A 21,624-nucleotide genomic window follows, 5' to 3' on the forward strand; every position below is an offset into this window, starting at 1 on the left:
ATTTATGTTCTAGTGTCTGGTCTTATTTTGTCAAACCCGGTATCCTTATTTGCAAAATGGGAGATTTGGGCCAGAACTGTTCTTCCTTTCCAGTTTTTGAGATCGTTCTTCATGCAAAATCATACATGATATTATCAGAATGATAATTAGATATTCTCAGGACTGGATTAATATAGTAAAATGCAATTCTACCCATAGCCCACCAAAATTCTCATGAAACGGTAGGAAAAAATATTTCTAAAAAACTCCTGGTAAAATAAAGAGTGACAGCATGGGAAGGACAAAACAATTGCAAAGGGACTGTGGAGGTGCTAGATAAAATATCAAAAGATATTTAAAATAGGAAGGTTTTGAAAAAAAAATAAAATAAAATAGGAAGGTTTTAGGACATTCATTTGACAGCTTTATAAAAAACAAGACAATATCCTAAGAAATGATGAGCTTTCAAAATTTAGCTCAAGGAGATAAGTATAAAGTAGTATAAAAGTAGTATAAAAGAATAAAAGTATAAAATAAAATAAAATAAAATAAAAGTACATAGTATAAAAGAAAACAATGAGCAGTGTGGGGTGAAAAGTTAGCTTTTGCAAATTGCACCAAACCTTCAGAGAACAGAGATTTTCCAATTATATAAACTGTTCCAGGACAGAGAAAAGGTATATGAAGTTTACAAGGCTGGCCTAATTGTGATGCCTAAAGCAAATAAAGGTAATAAAATTTTACAATTACAGGACTATCTAAATTTTGAAAAATGCAAAAAAAAAAAAAAACCAAAACCTTAAAAAACTGTAAATTAAATCTGCTAGTGGGACAATCTATACAAAAATGTAAATATAATTAAACATTAGGAAAATCAGTATAATTAATATATTAACACATTCAAGAAATAAATGGTCTTCTCAATTTGATGCACCAGATACAGAAAGCCTATCTGATAAAATTTGAAACTTATTTATAATTTTTACAAATCATTAACAAAATAAAACATGAAAAATACACCGCAGGAATACACAGCAAATATTATATCCATCTGTTAATCCTTTAAGGGATTTCCTATAAAAATAAGAAAATGAAAGGGATGTCTATTATCATTATTACTATTCAGGAGGGTTCTAGACAACAGTCAGCAAAAATATTGGGAAGCAATAGATAAAACAGTAATTATTTTAATAGAATATAATTTTCTATTTAGAAAATCCAAAATAATCAACTGAAAAACATTAGGTGTTACAGCAGGATTCGACAAACTAAGTCAACACATAAAACCAATGAATAAATACCATGAAAAAAAGCTTTGACTTAAAATAGAACAGAATCTATAAAATATCTTGCAAAAAACATAGTATGTGTAATGACAACCTGAAAGAACACTAACACTTTACTCAAGGGCATAGAAGAGAATTAGAGTGCGTGTAAAAATATACTTACCCTTGAAAGAAGATTCAATATTATAAAAATACCAATTCTTCTTACTTACTCCCATAAATTAAATATAAGTCAACACTGTATTAGCATTTTCTCCTTAACAGTGGCACACTGATTCTAAAATTGTTCTGGAAGAGAAACTGTGCAAAAATAGATAATATAATTTACTTTAAATAGTGGCTTTCATTTCCACACTTCAAAATATGCTAGAAAATTAAATAATTGAAGCAATTTGGTATTGGCACAGGAAGAGACGTATAGATTAATGGAATATTTAGAGTCCAGAAACAGATCAGATATTTATGAAAACTAGTCATGTGATAACTGCAATAGGTCAAAGATTAGAAGATGTCCTCATTAAAGATATTCCAGAAAATTTTCACTGTGTTGGAAAAATGTCTAAAATTGGAGCTATACATCACTCTTTACTCAACAAATGCATTCCAGATAGATTGTATATAAGGACGTAAGTATAAAGAACAAAAAAGAAAATGTTGCCATGAAAAAAATTAAGTTGAATTCTTTATAGATAATTGATAAAGAGGAATCATTAAAAACTATTACTGCTGAATTAAATTTGGAAGAAACAACTTTAAAAGATTAGAGCAGTAATTACAAAAATCTAAACCAATTCTTTATTCAGGTTGTTCTTCAAGTCCAGGTACATGCTCTTTATAAAGAAGGTGGAATAAGAAGTTAGAGATAATTACTTATAGGTTTGGTTTATGTCAGAAAGAAGTCACAAAATTATAATCAACAGACCCTGTATCTTATATCAAAGGCTTTCTTTACTCGGATATCAACACTTAGGTGACTGAGAGTCTATTTAGACATTTTTAGTTAAAAACAAAATGTTCTAAGATGTCTTTTTTATAATTCCCATCTCTAACTTTGTTTTATTTACACTTATCTTGATCTCATCAGTTAAGTGATAAGAGAATATGGAACTAAAATTCAAAATGATCTTTAATTGGGCAGGTGGAGGGCAATGGAAGAGAAATGAACTGAAGTCATATTCAGGCTCTAAGGCTTATTTGAGAGTGCGATATACGCAGTGATTAAATTGAGGTTACAATGGAAAAGACTTAAGATACATGTTATTTAAAAATTGGGTAACCACTGGAAGATTAACAAATATACTTACGTCTTCCAAGACTCTAAAGATAAAGAAGAGACTCAAAGAAGATTCAATCTCAACAAATGAAAGAAAATAGTAAAAAAAAAAAAATTATAGTTACTATAAACCAATGATTACATAGCAGAAGGCATTGCTATGACAGAGATGGTTTAAATTTTCTGATTATAAAACAGTCTCAAAAAATGAGTTAAAATACATTTAGCTATAGGCTAGAGATATAGGTAAAATAAAATGATTTCATTTTTAACATATATGTACTTGGCCACTTATTTTGGCTTACAAAAGAAGTGCCATAAATTCTGAATAATTGTTATTCTAGAAAAGGGAAAGAGGAGAATTTTTCTTCTCTGTTTTGTTTTTTACAGTTTACTGTATTCAAATGTTTTCCATGAGAGTACATTCCCATAAAGTAACTTTTAAAAAAATGGGGAGATGAGTTATAGGGGAAAAAAGAGACATGCAAAATCTGATAATTACCAAAAATCTGATAATTACTCAGATCTTGCCATATACACACACATACACAGAGTGAGGCAAAGAAAAGGGAAGACTTGGATCCTACTTTTAGAAAGGGGTAGAACAGGCAGCTTTAGTAAATGAAAATACAGGCTGTCCAGTTAAATGTGAATTTCATAAAAACCCCCACTTTTAAAAATATATATCAAATATTATATGACACATACACCTATACTAAAAAAATAATTCACTACTATCTGAAATTCATATTTGCTGGCCATCGAATTTATCTCAAAGCCCTAGTAAGGAGTATACATACAGGTGGGTGAAATAAAATAGTTCCAGAAAGCTGAAACCATATCTAAGGCTGAAGACACGAGACTGGGGTCCATTGTCTAGACTTCAACACACTGGCGAAAGGAAACTTTGATAGCAAGGTGGCCCACTACTCTTAAGCTGGTTCCCAGAATAGGAATAGGAAAACAGAACTCTAAGCATGGAAAGAGGAGTTGGGGGTGGGGGGTGAATGGAGAGGAACTTGAATTCATGTGAGAGTATGGAGAATGCTTTTGGAGCACAACTTGAGTGAGGAGGAAGGCAGGAGCTTAAGAATACATATGCCATGCCTTATGTTTAGACTAGCAGTAGAAATAACTCAAGAAGCAATTAAAGCTCATGGAGACCACGGGGACAGGAATCTAACAGGAGGAAGGGACATAGGGTATAGAACACATGTTGTGAATACTATCACCATTTTGACAAGCGTTTTCTTAAAAAAAAATAGCAATTGTCAAAATAAGAACATTTATAGAAAATTTAGTAGCTATCAACAGAGTAATGCTTTATTTTTCTGCCATTTTTGAGAATAAGTGTTCTCAAATATTTAGTGACTTCTCCAGATAAATGAATATATCCCCCTAATGGCCTCAAATGTTTTAACATATAAGGTTTTTTTCTCCCCTTCTGAAACCCTTCATATATTTAACTAAGATCCTTATACAAAGTACATTAACAAATACATCCTTTTGAATGACTCTTATAGAGGGAGAGAGGGAGGGAGGGAGGGAGGGAGGGAGGGAGAAAAATTATGCCATTAGAAGTATCTGAAATACGCAGCGATATTTTTTCAGTTTAATCTGCTCATCAAATAATGTAGATTATTAATAATATAGATTATTATATAGATTACATATAATCTATATAACTATATATAATTATATAGATTATATAATCTTAATAATGTAGATTATTAATAATATCAATTCTAAAAAATATATATTGAGTTTCAGAGAGTTTAACTGGTGTGCCTGTCATGGAACTAGTAAATCTGTCTCTAAAGCTTATGACATGTCCTCCTCACTGCTATACTTTGTCGTATCAGTTAGACCTCCCAGAAACATGTTGTCCTCAGCTTTGAGATGGCTGGATAAAACTAACTCTGAATATGTAATATATTCTTTATTATAATTTATGTCCATCCTAAAGCTATCTAATCATTTTCTAGCTTGAGGCACTTGAAAAATAATTGTAATATCTTAATAACTGTAGTATCTCAAAATTGTCACTTAAAAATTAATATGAGGATATATTTTAAATAAATATAAGAAAGTAAGGCTATATATAAAACTTTTACCAGACCAAGTTTCAAAAAAAAAAAAGAAACAAAGACACAAAATCAGAAAGGAAAACATACAGTTGCGGGTATTTTGGGCAGAAATGATTATTCATTTTTTTTCTCCTTTAGTGATTACTCTTTGGGGAGCCACAGAATATTTCAGAAAGATAAATCTGTTATTCAACTTAATCTGCAGAAAAATGGAGAAGTTCCAGGAAAATTATCTCGAAAGGTAAGATTTTCTTAGCATCAGTTTCAATTTCCAAGCTGATCATTTTAAGGACAACATTCCCATCTTTATGGACTGTTACCAATTTGGAATTACATAGCTTAATGAATACATGTTCATTTGAGTATATTTACTGAAACATAATGAAATATTTATCTAAATGCCTGTTAATAATTTGGACTGAAGCAATTATATGAACACATTACTGTAACCTTAGTATAATAGCAAATCAATTGGTCTCTTGGAAAAATCATTTATGAGAAATTTATTAAAGCTATTACATTCATACTATCCATGAAGCCACTAGGAAGTGAACAGAATAAAAAATGTGAAGGGGGAAACCATTGAAGAAAGAAAAATAACACAACTCTCGTTCTATTTGAAGAGTTTATGTCGGTGTCAACACAATTTAAATCAGGGCAGATTAATATTCATAATATACATAATAAAACTACCTCAAAAGGGATTACTGTGCTTTAATGACATAATTTCATGCTGTTAGATATGAATTTTATTCCCTATGTCTTGAGTCATTTCAAAACAAAATTGCACAGTATGCAATGAACTTTGATATTTTGGCAGCTTTATCTGTTGAATCTTCCAATTACCTGCTTTAAGCAAAAATCCCATCACCCTGTCATTTACATCAGATAACAGATTTCCAGTGCATGACTCTTTTTTTCCCCCCTAGTCTGAGGTGTTTCATCATAAAAAGTGTCAGGTGGTGCATTAGGTTGCAATATATCTATGTGGAATATAACATAATGAGGCCAAAAGAGAGTTGTTTAGAAAAATCTTTTGGAACCGGTACTCAACTCAGCCAGTGTTGACAGGTGCAGGGTATGCATCTGAAATCTCCACAGAGAAACATTATAAAGTACAACTAATACTCTCAATATTAATATACCCTAAGAGTCTTCAAATTGTCTTCAATGTTTTGAAAAAGTTGAAATCATCATGTTTCATTTCAACATGGAGGAAGAAGAGAAAACGTATGATTACAACTTCTATTCTCCTTGAGAACTTTCATGTTGTTAAAAAAATTACCTCATTGGTAGTAATTCACAAATCACTAACATTTCAGTTTCATGTCAATTAAGGTTTATCCTTAAATCCATTTAACACCACTACTAAGATACAATGTGTATTGATATTTATTTTATGTCTGAAAATTAACCTTTCTATTATATTTAATCTTCAATCTAACAAAAGTGAAAAACAAGGAGCTCCATAACTTTCCCCAGATCATATTCATGGGACTAGTAAGCAAGCAAAGGAGCCAGGGTTTGAACCCAGTCATTCTCCATAGCCAATACTTTATGTTATCAATTTATATGACAAGTTGGGATTTAGATGTGACTGAATGCAAAAGGTTCAGATGTGACTTTCAGTACAACTGATAAAAATACTAGCGCGTGCCCTCTCTTTCTCTCTCTAATCCTTTTGTTCTTTTGTTAGTTTTTTGAGAGAGAGAGAGAGTAGGGGTGGGGCAGAAGGAGAAGAAGAGAGAGAATTCCTTCTTTTTATTTTAAATTTTTTAAGATCTTATTTATTTATTTGACAGAGATCACAAGTAGGCAGAGAGAGGGGAAAGCAGGCTCACCACCAAGCGGAGAGCCCGATGTGGGGCTCGATCCCAGGACCTTGGGATCATGACCTGAGCTGAAGACAGAGGTTTTAACCCACTGAGCCACCCACACGCTCCTGAAGAGAGAGAATTCTTAAACAGGCTCCATTCCCCACACTGAGCCTGACGTGGGGCTTGATCTCAAGACCCTGAGATCATGTGACCTGAGCTGAAATCAAGAGTCAGACATTTAATTGGCTGAGCCCCTTATTTTGTTTTCCACAGCTATTCCACTTACCCCAAAGTCTGGGACATCACAGGTATTTACATGTATTAACTCGCTCACAACAGCTCAAGAGCGAAAAAAAAAAGATAATTAGTATTATTTTCCTTTTTTAAATGAAAGTACTAAGAATTCAAAAGAGTAACTGAATGGCCCAAAGTCTCACAGTTAGTAAATAGGGAGATAGGATTTAAGCAGAGCTAGTCTGATAACAGAGATCACTATACCATAATGCCAGTCAATTAAGTATCTCTGGGATATTGTCATATGTTGTTGGGACAAGCATGTAATCATTTCTGGGTGTAAAGTGTATAACTGTCACTAGAAATGCCTGCTTTTCAATGTGACATTTGTATCATAGCAGGAATTAAGTTACATGGCTGCCTTTTTATGCTTCAACTCACAAACTTTACTTCCTACAGTGAATATCACATCTCTTAGCTAATTCAACAATTTACAGGTAAAGAGTATAAATGCTGATTCTCATCCATAACTTTTCCTAGCACAAACACTTTATTTAAAAATAGATTATATGCTTGATGACACAGAGGTTTATATATTCTCCATTCACTCAAAATATTAATTATGTAATGGCAAGTGTACTAGGCCCTACTCTAATGTTGGAATACTGAACAAAATCAACAAGGCTTTCTAAGGGTTTAGTGTCCAGGAGATTTAACCAGCTCTGACTCTCAGTTAAAGAGCAGTCAGAGTAAAGAGTAAACACAGACAATCAGAAAGGCATTCTATGTCTCCATCTCCTCAAATCCTGGCTCTTGAAGGATTTTTTTCAGCATCATATTTATAAAGAGAAAATACTATATTTTATTAATATCTGTAATTATTTACTTTCAGATACCATGCTAAGTACATTATAGATACAATCTAAAAATAATTAATTCAACAAATATTTATTAAATATCTTTACATGCCATATTTAGTACTTGCCTTTGAGGATCTCATATGTGAAGGAATAGGTTAGTGAACCTATTTAAAATTCAGAATTATGACTTAGAAAACATATATGCACAGAATGATACCCATTTGTTCACTAAACAAATGATAATTGAGCACCTACTATATACGAGGCACTCTTCTAAACACTGGAGATACAGAGACAAACAAGACATGTCATTACTTATTCTAGAATGCAGATCCTATTAAAGAAGACATGCAATAAACAAATATACATTTAAAAGTCTCATAGACTGGGTGGCTCAGTTGGTTGAGTAACTGACTCTTAGTTTTGGCTCAGGCCCTGATCTCATGGGTCATCCGATCAAGCCCCACAAAGGGCTCTACCTTCAGCTAGCAGTGTGCTTGAAGATTTTCTCCCTTTGCCTCTTCCCCCACTCATGCACGTGCTCACATGCATTCTCTCTCTCTAAAGGAAAATAAAATAATTTTTTAAAAAAACGTCTGATAGAGATATGTGCTTTGAAAGAAAAGAATTATGTTTCTAAAGCCTGGGGTAGGAACACCTGATACAGATGAATATGAAGGGCGAGTTGTAGTGATTACTTCTATGTATAAATCCTACAGTATATAGACCTAGCTTTCACCTTAAAAAAAATAGAGTGTTAAATTTACTGATCTGGCAACTTGTTTAAACACAGATTCTGGACTGATACTGCCAAATTCAAATGTCTGCTCTTGGACACATGCTTATATTCACCCTAGTTTTCTTGTTAAGAAAAATGTAAATAATAATACATACCTAATATGATTATTATTAGAACTTAATTGAAAAATGTAAGTGAAGAGCTTAAGTCAGTGCCTGTGCCTAATCAGAACTATATAAGTGTCAATTATTGGTGTCATAAAATTAAGGTGTTAGACTAGATGGTATGTTAGCCTTTTACTATTAAAAACTTCCTATGATAAGGAGATGCTGATTCTATTGTTTAACATAGCGTCAAAATTCTCTATGATTTTCATAATTTATCTATATAAAAACATTTATAAACAATTATATTTCTTTTCAGTAAAATTACGTAAATTGGCTTACAATATTTCTTCTGTATAATACTAGAAACATAATGATGATTATTATTCCGTTAAATTTCTTGACACCATTGCCTTACACTCGAGATGTGAGATTTCTCTAATTGTACAAGTATACTGCAAAGCTCAATTCATCTCAGATGCCTTTCCTATTTTAAACTTGTTTGTGTTATACTGAAATATGGTCATTTAATTCTTATTCCATGAGATTATTCATAAAATATGTTGATATGTTGACAAGTCCTTAGAAATCTTTCTAGATTTCAAAATTTTACAATCCCCATCCTCATTAGATGTGTATAACTGAGTCTTTTATAAAAAGATTTTTCTCTTTATCTCTCTCTCAAATTTGACAAGGATTGCCAACATTGTTGATATTAATCATAAAAACCAAGATTTCATTCTAGCTCAAGGAAACATTCACAGAACACATACAGCAGTAGATTTCTGTAGGAAAAAGACAAAAAGAGACACCTTAACTTTTTCCTTAAGATGAAGGAATGGCCTTCAGCTTTGGAGAAAAGTAAAGTGTACAATATATTCATGGACAAGTGCTTAAACCTGTTCTCCAGACTTTTGAGTTCCTTTAAATAAAAATACTTTTCTTATAAGTGACAATGTGACAAAGGCCAATTTCTCCCCCAAAAGCATCTCTGGAAGCCAAGTAAAGTGGTTTTAAAATGAATATGATTATACTATACAGAAAGATGCAAATAAGTCATTATTTATATGCTTGCTTTGGTTTTAACTTCAGAAGAAGTTTTCTTTTCTTCTTCTCAAAGTGTTTCTTCTTTGTAGCATGCATTCAACATACTGTATATAGGGATGGCCTTATTCTCTCCATGTAACAGCTGCTTTACTCTTCCTCACAAAGTCACCCATTAAAAATATTAATATACCTTTGACCTTAGGCCATATCAAGGTCTTCCTTCTGATGTTTTCTGTCAGGAGCTCTAATAGGCTGTTTTAAAAATAGATCATGTATTAACATACAAGATTACATGCACTCCAGGTATTTAGGGACTCATTTAGCTTTCAAACTTAACAGCCGTGTGTAGTGAAATAGTGCCATTATGAGGGAGTATATCGCATTCTCCCTTGCAGACTTGCATAGTATTTTCATGAGCGCCTGTTGCAGAACTGCTAATTGAGGAGTTATGGGGTGTGTGTGTGTGTGCGTGTGTGTATGCATGTGTGTTTGTGTGTTTATGCATATGGACCACAGAACTGATATTTTACAATGAGCAGTTTCTGCTCATCTTGGGAGAAAACACAGGCCCCCTGATAACTCCTCTTACACTAATATTTGGGAGGCAAGATGTGGTAAAGTTGAAAAATGGAGTTCATTCTGAGTCTGCCAGCCGATGTGACAAGCTATCAAGTCTCAGACTGCCATGGCATCCAGAGCCTGAATGTAAAGAGACTGTGCATGTATATGAGAGAACTAGTGTCTGCAAAACTGCCTTTCTGCTAGGAGAACCTAATGTCTGACCTTGGTGATGCCAGGATGTTTTTCAATCATCCTTGAGGTTATCCTCAACCAAAGCTCAGTTTTCTGATTCATTTTTTTAAAAAGAATGCCTACAGAGTTAAGAAGTGTCTTGTAAAGTCTTTAAAACAAAGTATTAAAATGATCAATGAGGGTTATCAAAAGAGGTGAATAAAATGACAGCAGGAAGTTACAGACCTATTTTTATCTGGTACTCATTCCTATTCACTCTATAAATATTAATATATTCTGCTGTCTACAGCATGAAGATGACCACAGTCAGTTTTATCTGAACCAACTTCTAGAATTTATGCATATTTGGAAAGTATCCAGGTAAGATATTTTATTTTGTTCCAAGACTACTTTCTGACTGAGTTCTCAAGTGCCAAATCACAATATTTTTCAGTTGATTGTAAAAACTGTCCTTTCACTAGTACCGTGGAAGTTATTATACTTTTAATAGATATCTCCCTTTGGCAAATTTTGTTAATAATTATCTATTCTCCACAGCTATTCAGATACATTTGAAGAGCTGCTAACACCTTCCAGAACAATCTAACATTCATTTTAAAATCTCTCTGCTACCAGTTATTACATTTTCAAGGTTTTTTTTTTCCTCATTCATTTTGTGAATTTGAGTGTGCATGTGTCACTAAGCTCTTTGTATAACTGAATTTCCATACTTTGAAAGTCAAAACCTCCTGCTTTAAATTTCTTTCTTGAACTCCCTGAAAATAATTGGTGTATCATAAACAGAGGAGTGTGAATTCAAACTGGAAAACTCAAATGACAGTCAATGAACATATCCTAATTGATTGTGATATCTAAATGTATGCATGTATTACTGAAAAGAATAGACCCAACAGAAAGGTAAACTGGGAGAAGATATCATGCCACACTATGGGTTTATCTAGAATTAAAGTTGTTCTGAGTTGAATTAGTGAAAAATGGGGTATGGAGTTGAATTAGTGAAAAATGGGGTATGGGAGGTATGTAACATTAATTTCAGAAGCAAACCTGATATAAAATATGAGTTAAAATTGTTCTTAGTGACCATTCATAATAGCTATCATCATTTAATGGAGTTATTGTACATTTTGCATATATAACCTCATCTAATTCTCCCTACAACCCTATGATAAGACACAGAATTTATTTCAAAGTCAAAGAAACTAAAGTTCTAGAAGATTAAATACCTTGCCTAAGGCCGCTCAGTTCATCAGTGGTAGGACCAAAATTAGGTCTGCCTGAAATCTGCGAAGACCAACTCTCTGAAATTTGCAAAGACCATATATTTTCCTATTAAACTATAGTCTTTCCATATGGGCCTCTCTTTATTTCCCCCCCAAAATATTTGTCTTCAACAATAAAATCAGAGAATAGGTAGTAATAGGGAGGACTTTCAATATAACCTAACTCAAATTTTTATTTTATAGCTAATTACATGGATTAGGTATGGGCTCTCATCAAAATGACGTATTAAAAAACGCTGTAGTTTCCTTATTCCAAAATAAATTTATCCAAAAAAGAAAAAAAACCTGTCGAGAGATATCAAATCTGACAAATTTTTTAAAAAGTGAGAAATCCTTGGGAGACAAAGGATTGCTTTGAACTGGTTTGGTGGAGGGTTGTGACTTACATGTATGTAGACAGCTGCTGCCTGAGACACAGAGAAACAAGGGAAGGGTAGGAAAAGAAGATGAGAGCAAGGTAGTTTTTTTCTTTCTGTTTCTGTTTCTTTCTGCCTCACCCTGCCATTATCCGGCCCTTCACAAAAGACTGGTGACCTTGACCACTGTGCAGTCCAGGTGTTCACAGGGTTAAATTAGGGCAAAGCAAAAGACTAGAGGAAACCTGACAGGGACGGACTAGCCTCAGAATCTAAGTCCTCCACGCCTTCTCTTCAACCCTAGGGCAGTGCAGCTTATCAATTTATTTCAAAAATTTGTCAACCATCACACAGATAATTTATGCTCTAGCTAGAACTAAAACCAAATGTTTAATTCTCAGTAACTACTTATTCTACTTTAATTGTATATATTGTATATAATTTTATAAGTCTATATTAAGTATCTATATATGAAATATTTATAAATAATGCATATATTTACATATAAAGTTACACACAAAATATATTTTTATTTTACATATAGTGTTTTGTATTATTGATATATATTATTTTATATATATGGCATTATGTATGTATATGTGTGTGTGTGTGCATGTGTGTGTATTCATTCATCCACTGATGAACATTTAAGTTATTTGTCATGGCCATTGTGAATTATGTGGCAATGAACTTGGGGAGTGCAGGATGATAGCATAGTTCTACTTTTTTATTTTTTTTAATTTTCTGAGGAAATTTCATACTGTTTTCCAAAGCAGTTATACCAATTTACATTCCCAACAGTACACTAGGGTCCCCTTTTCTCCACAGCCTTGACAAGAGTCTTTTTGATAATAGCCATTCTAACAGGTGTGAGGTGGTATCTCATGGTTTTGATTCGCATTTCCCCAACAATTAGTGATACTGTTCATGCGCTTGTGATTCAGATGCTTCTTGACCATTTGTATATATTTTTTAGGATAAATGTCTATCAAGTCCTCTGTCCATTTTTTTAAATTGGACTGATTTTTCACTGCTGAGTTTTACATTTTAGGTATCAATCTCTTATCAGATATATGGTTTCCTCCCATAACCTAGGTTGCCTTTTTATTTTGTTCATTCATTCCTTTGCTGTGCAGGGCAAAGTTTAAGGTTTAAGATAGGGGTGCCATTTCATTCTTTTGCATGAGAATATCCACTTATCACAACAGTATTTATTGAAGAGACTATCCTTTCCCCACTGATTATTCTTGGATCCTTTTCAAATAATACTTGACCATATATGTGTAGGTTTATTTCTGGGCTCTTAAGTCTGTTTGATTGGTCCATGTGACTGTTTTTATATCAGTATCATAATGCTTTTGATTTCCAAATCTTTATAAAATAGTTTGAAATCAGGAAATGTGATCACTCTGGATTTGTTCTTTCTCAAGATTGCTTTGGCTATTCAGGGTATTTTGAGGGTCCTTATTAATTTTAGGATTTTTTTATTATTTCTGTGAAAAATGACACTGGAATTTTGATAAAATTATATTTAATGAGGTGCCTGGTCGCTCAATCAGTAGACTTTTTTTTTTTTTTAAGATTTTTATTATTTGACACAGAGAGAGAAATCACAAGTAGGCAGAGAGGCAGGCAGAGAAAGGAGGAAGCAGGCTCCCCGCAGAGCAGAGAGCCCAACGTGGGGCTCGATCCCAGGACCCTGGGATCATGCTCTGAGCCGAAGGCAGAGGCTTTAACCCACTGAGCCACCCAGGTGCCCCAATCAGTAGACTTTTGATCTCAGTTTCGTGAGTTCAAGCCCCATGTTGGACAGAGCGCTTACTTAAAATGTATAATCTATATATAGGTGGCTCTGAGTAGTATGGACATTTTAACAATATTAACTCTTCTGATCTAAATCCTTGAAAACCTTTCTATTTATGTGTTTTCTTCAATTTCTTTCATCAATGTCTTATAGTTTTCAGTGTATAGATCTTTCACTTCCTTATTACTATTTTTATGCTATTGTAAGTGGGATTTTTTCTTAATTTTACAAAACTTTCTCTGTCATGTATAGAAATCCAAGTGATTTGTATATATTTGTCTTGAATCCTGAAACTTTACAGAATTCATTTATTAGTTCTAGGAGTATTTGGATGGAGTCATCAGGATTTTCTACATATCAGATCGTACCATCATGAAACAGACAAAATTTTACTTCTCCCTTCCAGTTTGAATGCCTTTTATTTCATTTTCTTGTCTGATTACTCTAAGACTTCTAGTACCATACGAATAGGAGTGGTGACCGTGGGAGCCCTTACTTTGTTCCTGATTTTAGAGGAAGTACTTCCAACATCTCACCATTAAGTATGATGATAGCTGTGGGTTGTCATACATGAACTTTATTATGTTGAGATATGTTTTTCTATACCTAATTTGTTGAAAGTTTTTCTGAAAGAATGTAACTTTTTTCAAATGCTCTTCTGCTTCTATTGAGATAATCAATGATTTGTTTAATTTTATTCATGTGCCTTATCACATTTATTGATTTGTGTAGATAAATCATTCTTACATCCCAAGAAAATCCCAATTTTCTAGGTCATGGTCCTTTTAATGTACTGTTGAATTTGGTTTGCAGGTATTTTGTTGGAAATTTTTGCATCTATAATCATCAGGAATATTGGCCTGTAGTTTTATTTTTTTGTAGTGCCCTTCTCTGGCTCTGGTATCAGGGTAATTCTGGCTTCATATAATGAGTTTGAGAGTGTCCCTCTTTAAGTTTTTGGAAGAGTTTGAGAAGAACTGGTATTAATTTGTCTTTAAAAATTTGGTAGGATTTATCAATGAAGCCATCTGCCCTTGATTTTTCTTTGTTGGAAGGTTTTTGATTACCAATTTAATCTTCTTATTGGTCTATTCAGATTTTCTACTTCCTTCTGATGCAGACTTGGTGGGTAGTATTTTCTAGGAATTTATCCAGTATTCTAGGTTGTCCAATTTTTTGTCACGTAATTGCTCATAGTAGTCTCTTTTGCTCCTTCTTTGTTTCTTATAACAGCTTTTTAAAAGATTTTATTTATTTATTAGTGAGAGAGATGGGGGGAGAGAAAGAGAGAGAGAGAGAGTAGTCTGGGGAGGGACAGAGGAAGAGGGACAAGTTGACTCCCACTGAGCAGGGAGCCAGACTAAAGGCTTGGTCCTGGGATCCTAGGTTCATGATCTGAGCCAAACACAGACACTTAACGTACTGAGCCACCCAGGCAGCCACTGTAACAGCTTTTAAATTAAAGTCTGTTTTGTATAAGATAGGTATAGCTACCTCTGCTCTTTTTTGGTCTCTATATGCATGAAGTACCTTTCTCCATCCCTTTACCGTGAATGTGTGTGTCCTTGAAGCTGAAGGGAGTCTCTTGTAGGCAGGATATATATAGTTTTGTCTTTATCCACTCAGCTACTCCAATTGAACTTGGATGCCCAAATCTCTCCCCAGGTTTGGGAAGTTCAAAAGCCATTATCTTTATATAAGCTGTCTGTTCCTTTCTCATTCTCTTCTCCTTCTGGGACTACAATGACATGTACATCAATTCTTTTTATAGTGTTCCATGAATCCCATAGGCCTTTTTAATTCCTTTTCTTTTTCCTTTTGTTCCTCTGCTTAGGTAATTTCAAATGATCTGTCTTTGAGCTTACTTTTTTTTCTTTTTCTTGGTCCCTTCTTCTGCCAGGACCCTTCTGCCCTTCTTCTGCTTCTTTTTTGAATTCTTCAGTTCAACTACTGTATTCTTTAGCTCCAAAACTTCTGGTTCTTTTGTATGTTTTCTATACCTTTGTTGAATTTCTCATTTTGTTCTTATATTGTGTTGCTGGTTTCAATAAATTGTCTTTCTGTGTTCTCTTATACTTCTGAGTTTCTTCAGAACAACTATTTTAAATTTTTTTGTCAGGCCATTCATGTATCTCCACTTTGAGGTTACTTTGAGGTCAGTTGCTAAAAGTTTATTCTTTTCCTTTGGTGGAGTCCTATTTCCCCGATTCTTTGTGATCCCTAGAGCCTTGCAGAGGTGTCTCTGCGTGGGAAGAAGCTGTCACGTATTCCAGACTTTATGGGCTGATCTCAGTGCAGGACCTTCACCTGCAGGTGAGGCACATTGGAGCACGCTATGGTCCTGGGTCTGGTAGTGCAGGGCACCAAGGACAGAGCCATGTGGAAGACCCAGATCTGGTGAGTGTAATGTCCCCTTGGATCAGCCCACAGCATTAATGGGACCCACAGCATTAACTGTGTGGCCCTAGAAGTGCTGTGGGGGATATGCAGTGGCTGCACGTGCTGTTGGCATCTTCAGTGGTGCCTCCAGGTCCAGTAGCTAGGGACCAGGGCAGGCAGTGGTTGCTACTAGAGCTGGTCACACACACACACACACACACACATACACACACACACAGTTGCAGGAGCCAGCTGCAGGTGCCTGTGTAGTGGCAGTGGCTGGTGGCAGACATACAGATAGTGGGGGAGGACAGGGCTGGCAGCAAGGACTAGGACTAACTGAAGGTGCACAGGCTGTTGGCATGCACTCCTCTGGCTGCAGACCTTCATCCTGTGCATAGCAGTGGAGGTTGTTATGGGAGTCAGGCTGGTTAGGAGCAGGTATACAGCTGGAGGGGCTGGTTGCAAGCAAGCCCACTGTGTGAGTTAATGACAGGAAACAGGGACAGAACCAGGCCCACAAGCAGCTATGGGGGCCCTGGATGTTGGTGTGCATTCCTGTGACTGCAGTGTCTCCCTAAGACATGTGCACGGCAGTGAAGACATTAGTCAAGCCAAAGGGTTGGAGGTGCGCAGCTTGGGAACCAGCTACAGGTAAGCCCTGGAGTGGCAGTGGGGTGAGGAAGGAGTGGAGAGGAACTCAAGCAGCTGCTGTTTGTGAATGTGAATACCTGTGTATATGAGGGAAACCGGGAAATCTGCAGGGGGTTCTACAGCCTCTCTGTTGGTTGTTGATTTCTTCAGTGGTAAAAGTTACTGGGCCCTCTATAGGGCTGGTCACTGGGAACCATTGTAACTCCCGCTGTGTGACTCATAGTGGTAGCCCCAGCCCTTCTTCCTTGTTCCTAGCTGTCTTTATGCATCTCCGCTTTGCTGGTCTCTGGCTGGAGTTAAACCAATGCAGGTCCTTCCCGTAGTGGCCCAAAAGGCTGGGAAAGCTGCTGGTTCACCACTCTCCCTTTCCCAGCAAGGGGGTTTCCCTCTTGGCAGTGAGAAATGCTAGCCTGCAGGATGGGATGAGGCAGGTAAAATGAAAGTGCCCTCTCTTCCCTTTTGTGTGGTTATTCTTAGCTTTTGTTGTTGTTCTACAGTGTTATGTAAGTTTCTTGGAAGGACTCCTAAGCTCTCCCAGAGCTGTTTCTGTTCATGGATAGTTGTCTTACTGTGGGAAGACAGAGGATGGGATCTCCTACTTTGCCATCATTGTGATCTCCAAGACTGCTTTCTGGAATACAAGGCTCTTCTGCCTGCCTTCCACAGCCCACTTTATGGTGTCATTAAAAGATCAAACACTAGATGGCAGGAGCTTTGTTTTCAGTTTTCCTCTTCCCTGACCTGACTTCCATTTAGAGGTTGGGCAAATCACATACCCTCGTTAGTTTCTAGGAGTTTTTCTATAAAATAAATATAATATTTAATAGCAAGATGCTGAACTACGTATATATTCTTGGGGGTCTTTTAAGTTTTAAGGTCAGATTTTATATAAAAACCTTTTCTCCAATAACCAGAATTTTTCACTATTCTTTTCCTATACCTCCACTTTTACATAGTCTATGAATTTTGTCTTTGAACTAGAAGATGTAATGCAACTAAAGTGATGATTTAACAAAGGCTGAGAAGGCAACTATTGTAAAATATATTGGTGTGTGTTTGTGTTGTATCATTTGTTCAATTCAATTCAGGAGTTTCTGGGACAAATAGGAAGGGAAAATCTTAATGTTTAGGAAAATAATTTTGGTAAGTGAAGTCAGAAAAACCTCTACTAATCTCACATCTATTTCACTGAAGCAAAGATAAAGTTGGAGCAATAAGAGAATCTCAGGAAAGAAAAACACAGAGGTCTGAAGCCAAAGACAACTTTATGTATTATAAATATATGTCATTAATTCTGAAAGGGATTCTCTTCAAGATTTTGCATATTTAACAATTCTTGATGTTAGTATTTGTCATTATCTGCTCATGAATCCTTTTGTAATTTATATTTTGAATAAAGAGTAGTTTGATACAATGAACAGTCTTCGAGAGGTTTGGTTAATTTGTCATGAGGTTTTTTTTTTTGGAGTTCTAAAGTTTTCAAATAAGTTTTTAGCTTATCAAGTTACAGAAAGTTTATAAACATTCATCTGAAATGGTTTTTAAAATCGTGTCAGCAGCAATTCTTTTTTAACCATGTCTGCTATAGAATCATGGACAAAACAGAATTTATGATAAATATGCTAAAGTTTATGTAAGCTTTTCTACCCACTTTTAAACAAAGTTTTTTTTTTTTTTCTTTCCAGACAGTGCCTCTCAACGGTAATAAAAAAATATGACTTCCATCTGAAATGCCTATTGAAAACCCAGGTATTAACTTATGTTACTTCACCTGTCAATTCAACAAGCATCTATTAATCATATACTCTTTTTCTAAAACTTTACAGTTTTCTGAAGATACAAAGATGAATAAAGTAGAAGGTCTATACTTCAGAAGCTTTCATTCTATCAAGGCATAAAAGTAAATAGATGTGTGTTAATAAAGTGTCACAGATACTGTGAAAGACCTTTGTGTATATAGGCCATGGAAGAAAGTTATCAATTTTACCTATTTGACCTGGATGTTGAAAAATGAGTATGCCAGCTAGAGAAGTGGCACGTGAAGGAAGGTTGGGGGAGGGGATAACTTTCAGTATAGAACACCACGAATAGAAGCAGTTAGGAAACAGCCTGCTGTGATTTGAAAACTGTATGAAATTTGGAATGGCTACAATTAGGGTTAAAGGCCTGTAAAGAGACCAGATGAAAGGGGCAAGCAGGGGCCATTATGTTGGATCTTAAGGACACTTTATGGACAATTTAATGATTTTCTAATTTATCAGCTGCTGACATAGAACCACTATGCAAGCCAGTAGAATGACAGATGGGTGATTAGAGGAGCATTTCATTAGCCCAAAGAGATGATGAGGGTATTGACAAAAACTCTACAACAGGGGTAGGTAGTTGGGGACAAATTCAAAATAGGTAAAATTATGCAACTTATATGATTTGGTGAAAGACTTTGTGTAAAACAAGAGAGTGTCTAGAATGCCTCCACATTCCTGGCTGCTAATTGACTGCATGGAGACATCAGTTCACTAAAATAGCAAAGAGAGGAGAAGCTAGCTTGACAGGGAAAAATGATGGATTTAGTCTAAGACTACCGAGATTTGGTCACCAACTGGGCATCCAAGTTGTGGTCACCATTAGGCAGATCATTTCTTGTAACTTAATCTTCCACAGATAAAACCACATATGATTATAGAAAATTGTATAAGACAGTGTTTTGTTTTTGGTTTTTTTAAAAGAATTATTTATTTATTTGTGAGAGAGAAAGAGAGAGAGAGAGAGAGAACAGGGGGAGGGGCTGAAAGAGAAGGGAGAGAGAATTCCAAGCTGACATCCAAGCTCAGCACAGACAGCACAGAGTCCAACACAGGCTGGATCCCAAAACCCTGAGATCATAACCTGAGCTGAAACCAAGAGTCAGACAGTCAACCGGCTATACTACCTTGTGCCCCAAGACACTGTTTTTAAAACAAGTCAGGATTTTTTTATCCATTAAATAATTGACTCCTGATATATATGAAAAGATAAAGAACCTAGGTGACTATTCTTAATTTTAATTAACAGTAAAAGATTCAGAAAATAAATAATATTTCTTGATGAAGATACCAAACTCATGTGAATTCCACATAAATATTCAAATACACAAGTGATGACACACAACTCATATGCCCTTCCAAAGTGTAATCCTCTCATTCTAACAGGATTTTTCTTTCTTGAGCCCAGCTTAAATATGGAAGTTTAAAATGTGAAATGTGAAAAAAAACTCGCAGATTGGTTTAAGTCTCATAAAAGTATTATAATTAGTACTTTTTTCAGCTTGATTTTTCACCTTTGTATAGAATTTGAAATTTACCAGGTAGTCAGTGCAAATGAAGACTTCATTCCTAGATCATTTGTGTCACTCAATTTTATGTAAATATATTTTTGAGGTTATAGTAAGCTACTTATGAATGAATTGTAATTACTTAAATGTCTTGGTACTGCTCATGTATCACAAATACCATTTTACACACACACACACTCACATACACACACACACAAATTGTTGAGAATCTGTTAAGTTCTTAATTTCTAAGAGGTCTGATCATCTTACTCATATGAAGCCTCTAATATTTCCACTTCAAAAGAATCCATTGATTATTTTTAAATTTTCCAGTATGACTTAAAAATTGGCAAAACATCAAATAATTACTGTCTTTACATTAACACAGGCAAATAGTTATCATCACCCACATCTGAATTATCTTATAAATAGGCCACAATGTCTGCAATTTTCCCAGATGAACTCCTTCCAAAACCAAGAGCTTTTTAAATGTGATTCTTCCTATGAGGTATCACTGGTAAATATCGGAGAAGTGAGACAGACTGTGATATGATTGATTCATAATTTTGTGCTTCCTATTTATTTTAAAAAATTGCATTAGGTAGCATTTCATCAATGTTGAAAACAGTACCAATTTGAAAAATATTTTTTTTATTTTCCACACTTGAGTTATTAAATGCAATTTTTTAAAAAATAGCAAACATGCAGGCTGAATAAATATGACATGAATATTATTGAGTAATATGGATAATTTAAATTTTTAAATATTTTATTTCCTCAGCCATGGTCATTTAACATATTTTAGACTTGACCTATTTCAGGTTGCGCATTCTGACTATTATGTTTGCTAAATAGATAGTTTTGTAAATAGTTTACATAGAACTTTTCCTTTGAACATCTTCTTCCTCTCACCTATTTACTAATATCCAGAAAGTTAAGAATATTTTCTATATTCATTCTATATTCTGCATTCATCTCTAATATTTCAGAGAAGTTGAAAATGGAAGAAAGAGAAAGAATTTTCCCCCTAAGATATTAGTCAGTGCTTACTTAATGCAAATTAGTGAACTATTTACTCACTGGAATCAAGAGAAATGGAAATCAGAACCATACTCTGATGTTGCCGATGATCTAGTTGGAAAGACAGCATATTTACATGAATAATGTACACAGAATGGTATACATACACAGCAAAGCAGTGTAAAACAAGATTGCAATCTATGTGCAAGAATCAACTTCTGATTCAAAGTGCTTCTTCCTAGTAGCCTGTAATGCACTGTCTCTAAAATTATTATTACAAGGTCAAATAGCCCTTTAGAGAAAGTTAGCAATCCCTCCCACTGATGACAAACTTATACTAGAATCTAGTAACTGGTGAACTAACTGTAAACTAGATGGAAGTCGATTGAGAAAAATCTACTCATGTTTCAAAACATGGTTTGGCTTCATGAAATATCTTCTTGGTCTACAAAGAGCTTCAAACCTCTAAACACTCTACCATCTAGCTCATGACTCAGAGAGTAAACCAACTAGATAACCAGAATGGCATCTCTATTATTCAGGTGTAAGTAACTCAATGAGTAAGGAATAATAATAATTACCTCACAATTTCCTCTCTCTGAGACCAAAATCCAATTGTGTTCAGACTCTAGACAGGGGCTA

At 34.7% G+C, this 21,624-nt stretch overlaps 1 protein-coding gene across 3 annotated transcripts in view; it reads left to right on the forward strand.

Annotated features, from left to right (window-relative positions):
* PIK3C2G (phosphatidylinositol-4-phosphate 3-kinase catalytic subunit type 2 gamma) overlaps nt 1–21,624 on the forward strand; it is a 359,509-nt gene that overhangs the window by 54,562 nt on the left and 283,323 nt on the right. For all 3 annotated transcript variants that reach the window (XR_004286866.1, XM_032347455.1, XM_032347456.1), the window contains exons 6-8: nt 4,764–4,866; nt 10,469–10,539; nt 18,338–18,401. Coding sequence is in view for 2 of the 3 variants with exons in the window: in XM_032347455.1 (XP_032203346.1) it covers nt 4,764–4,866; nt 10,469–10,539; nt 18,338–18,401 (238 nt within the window). In the remaining variant the exon portion in view is untranslated. The remainder of the gene's footprint in view (nt 1–4,763; nt 4,867–10,468; nt 10,540–18,337; nt 18,402–21,624) is intronic.

This window comes from Mustela erminea, chromosome 6 (assembly GCF_009829155.1).
Source record: "Mustela erminea isolate mMusErm1 chromosome 6, mMusErm1.Pri, whole genome shotgun sequence".
NCBI lineage: Eukaryota > Metazoa > Chordata > Mammalia > Carnivora > Mustelidae > Mustela > Mustela erminea.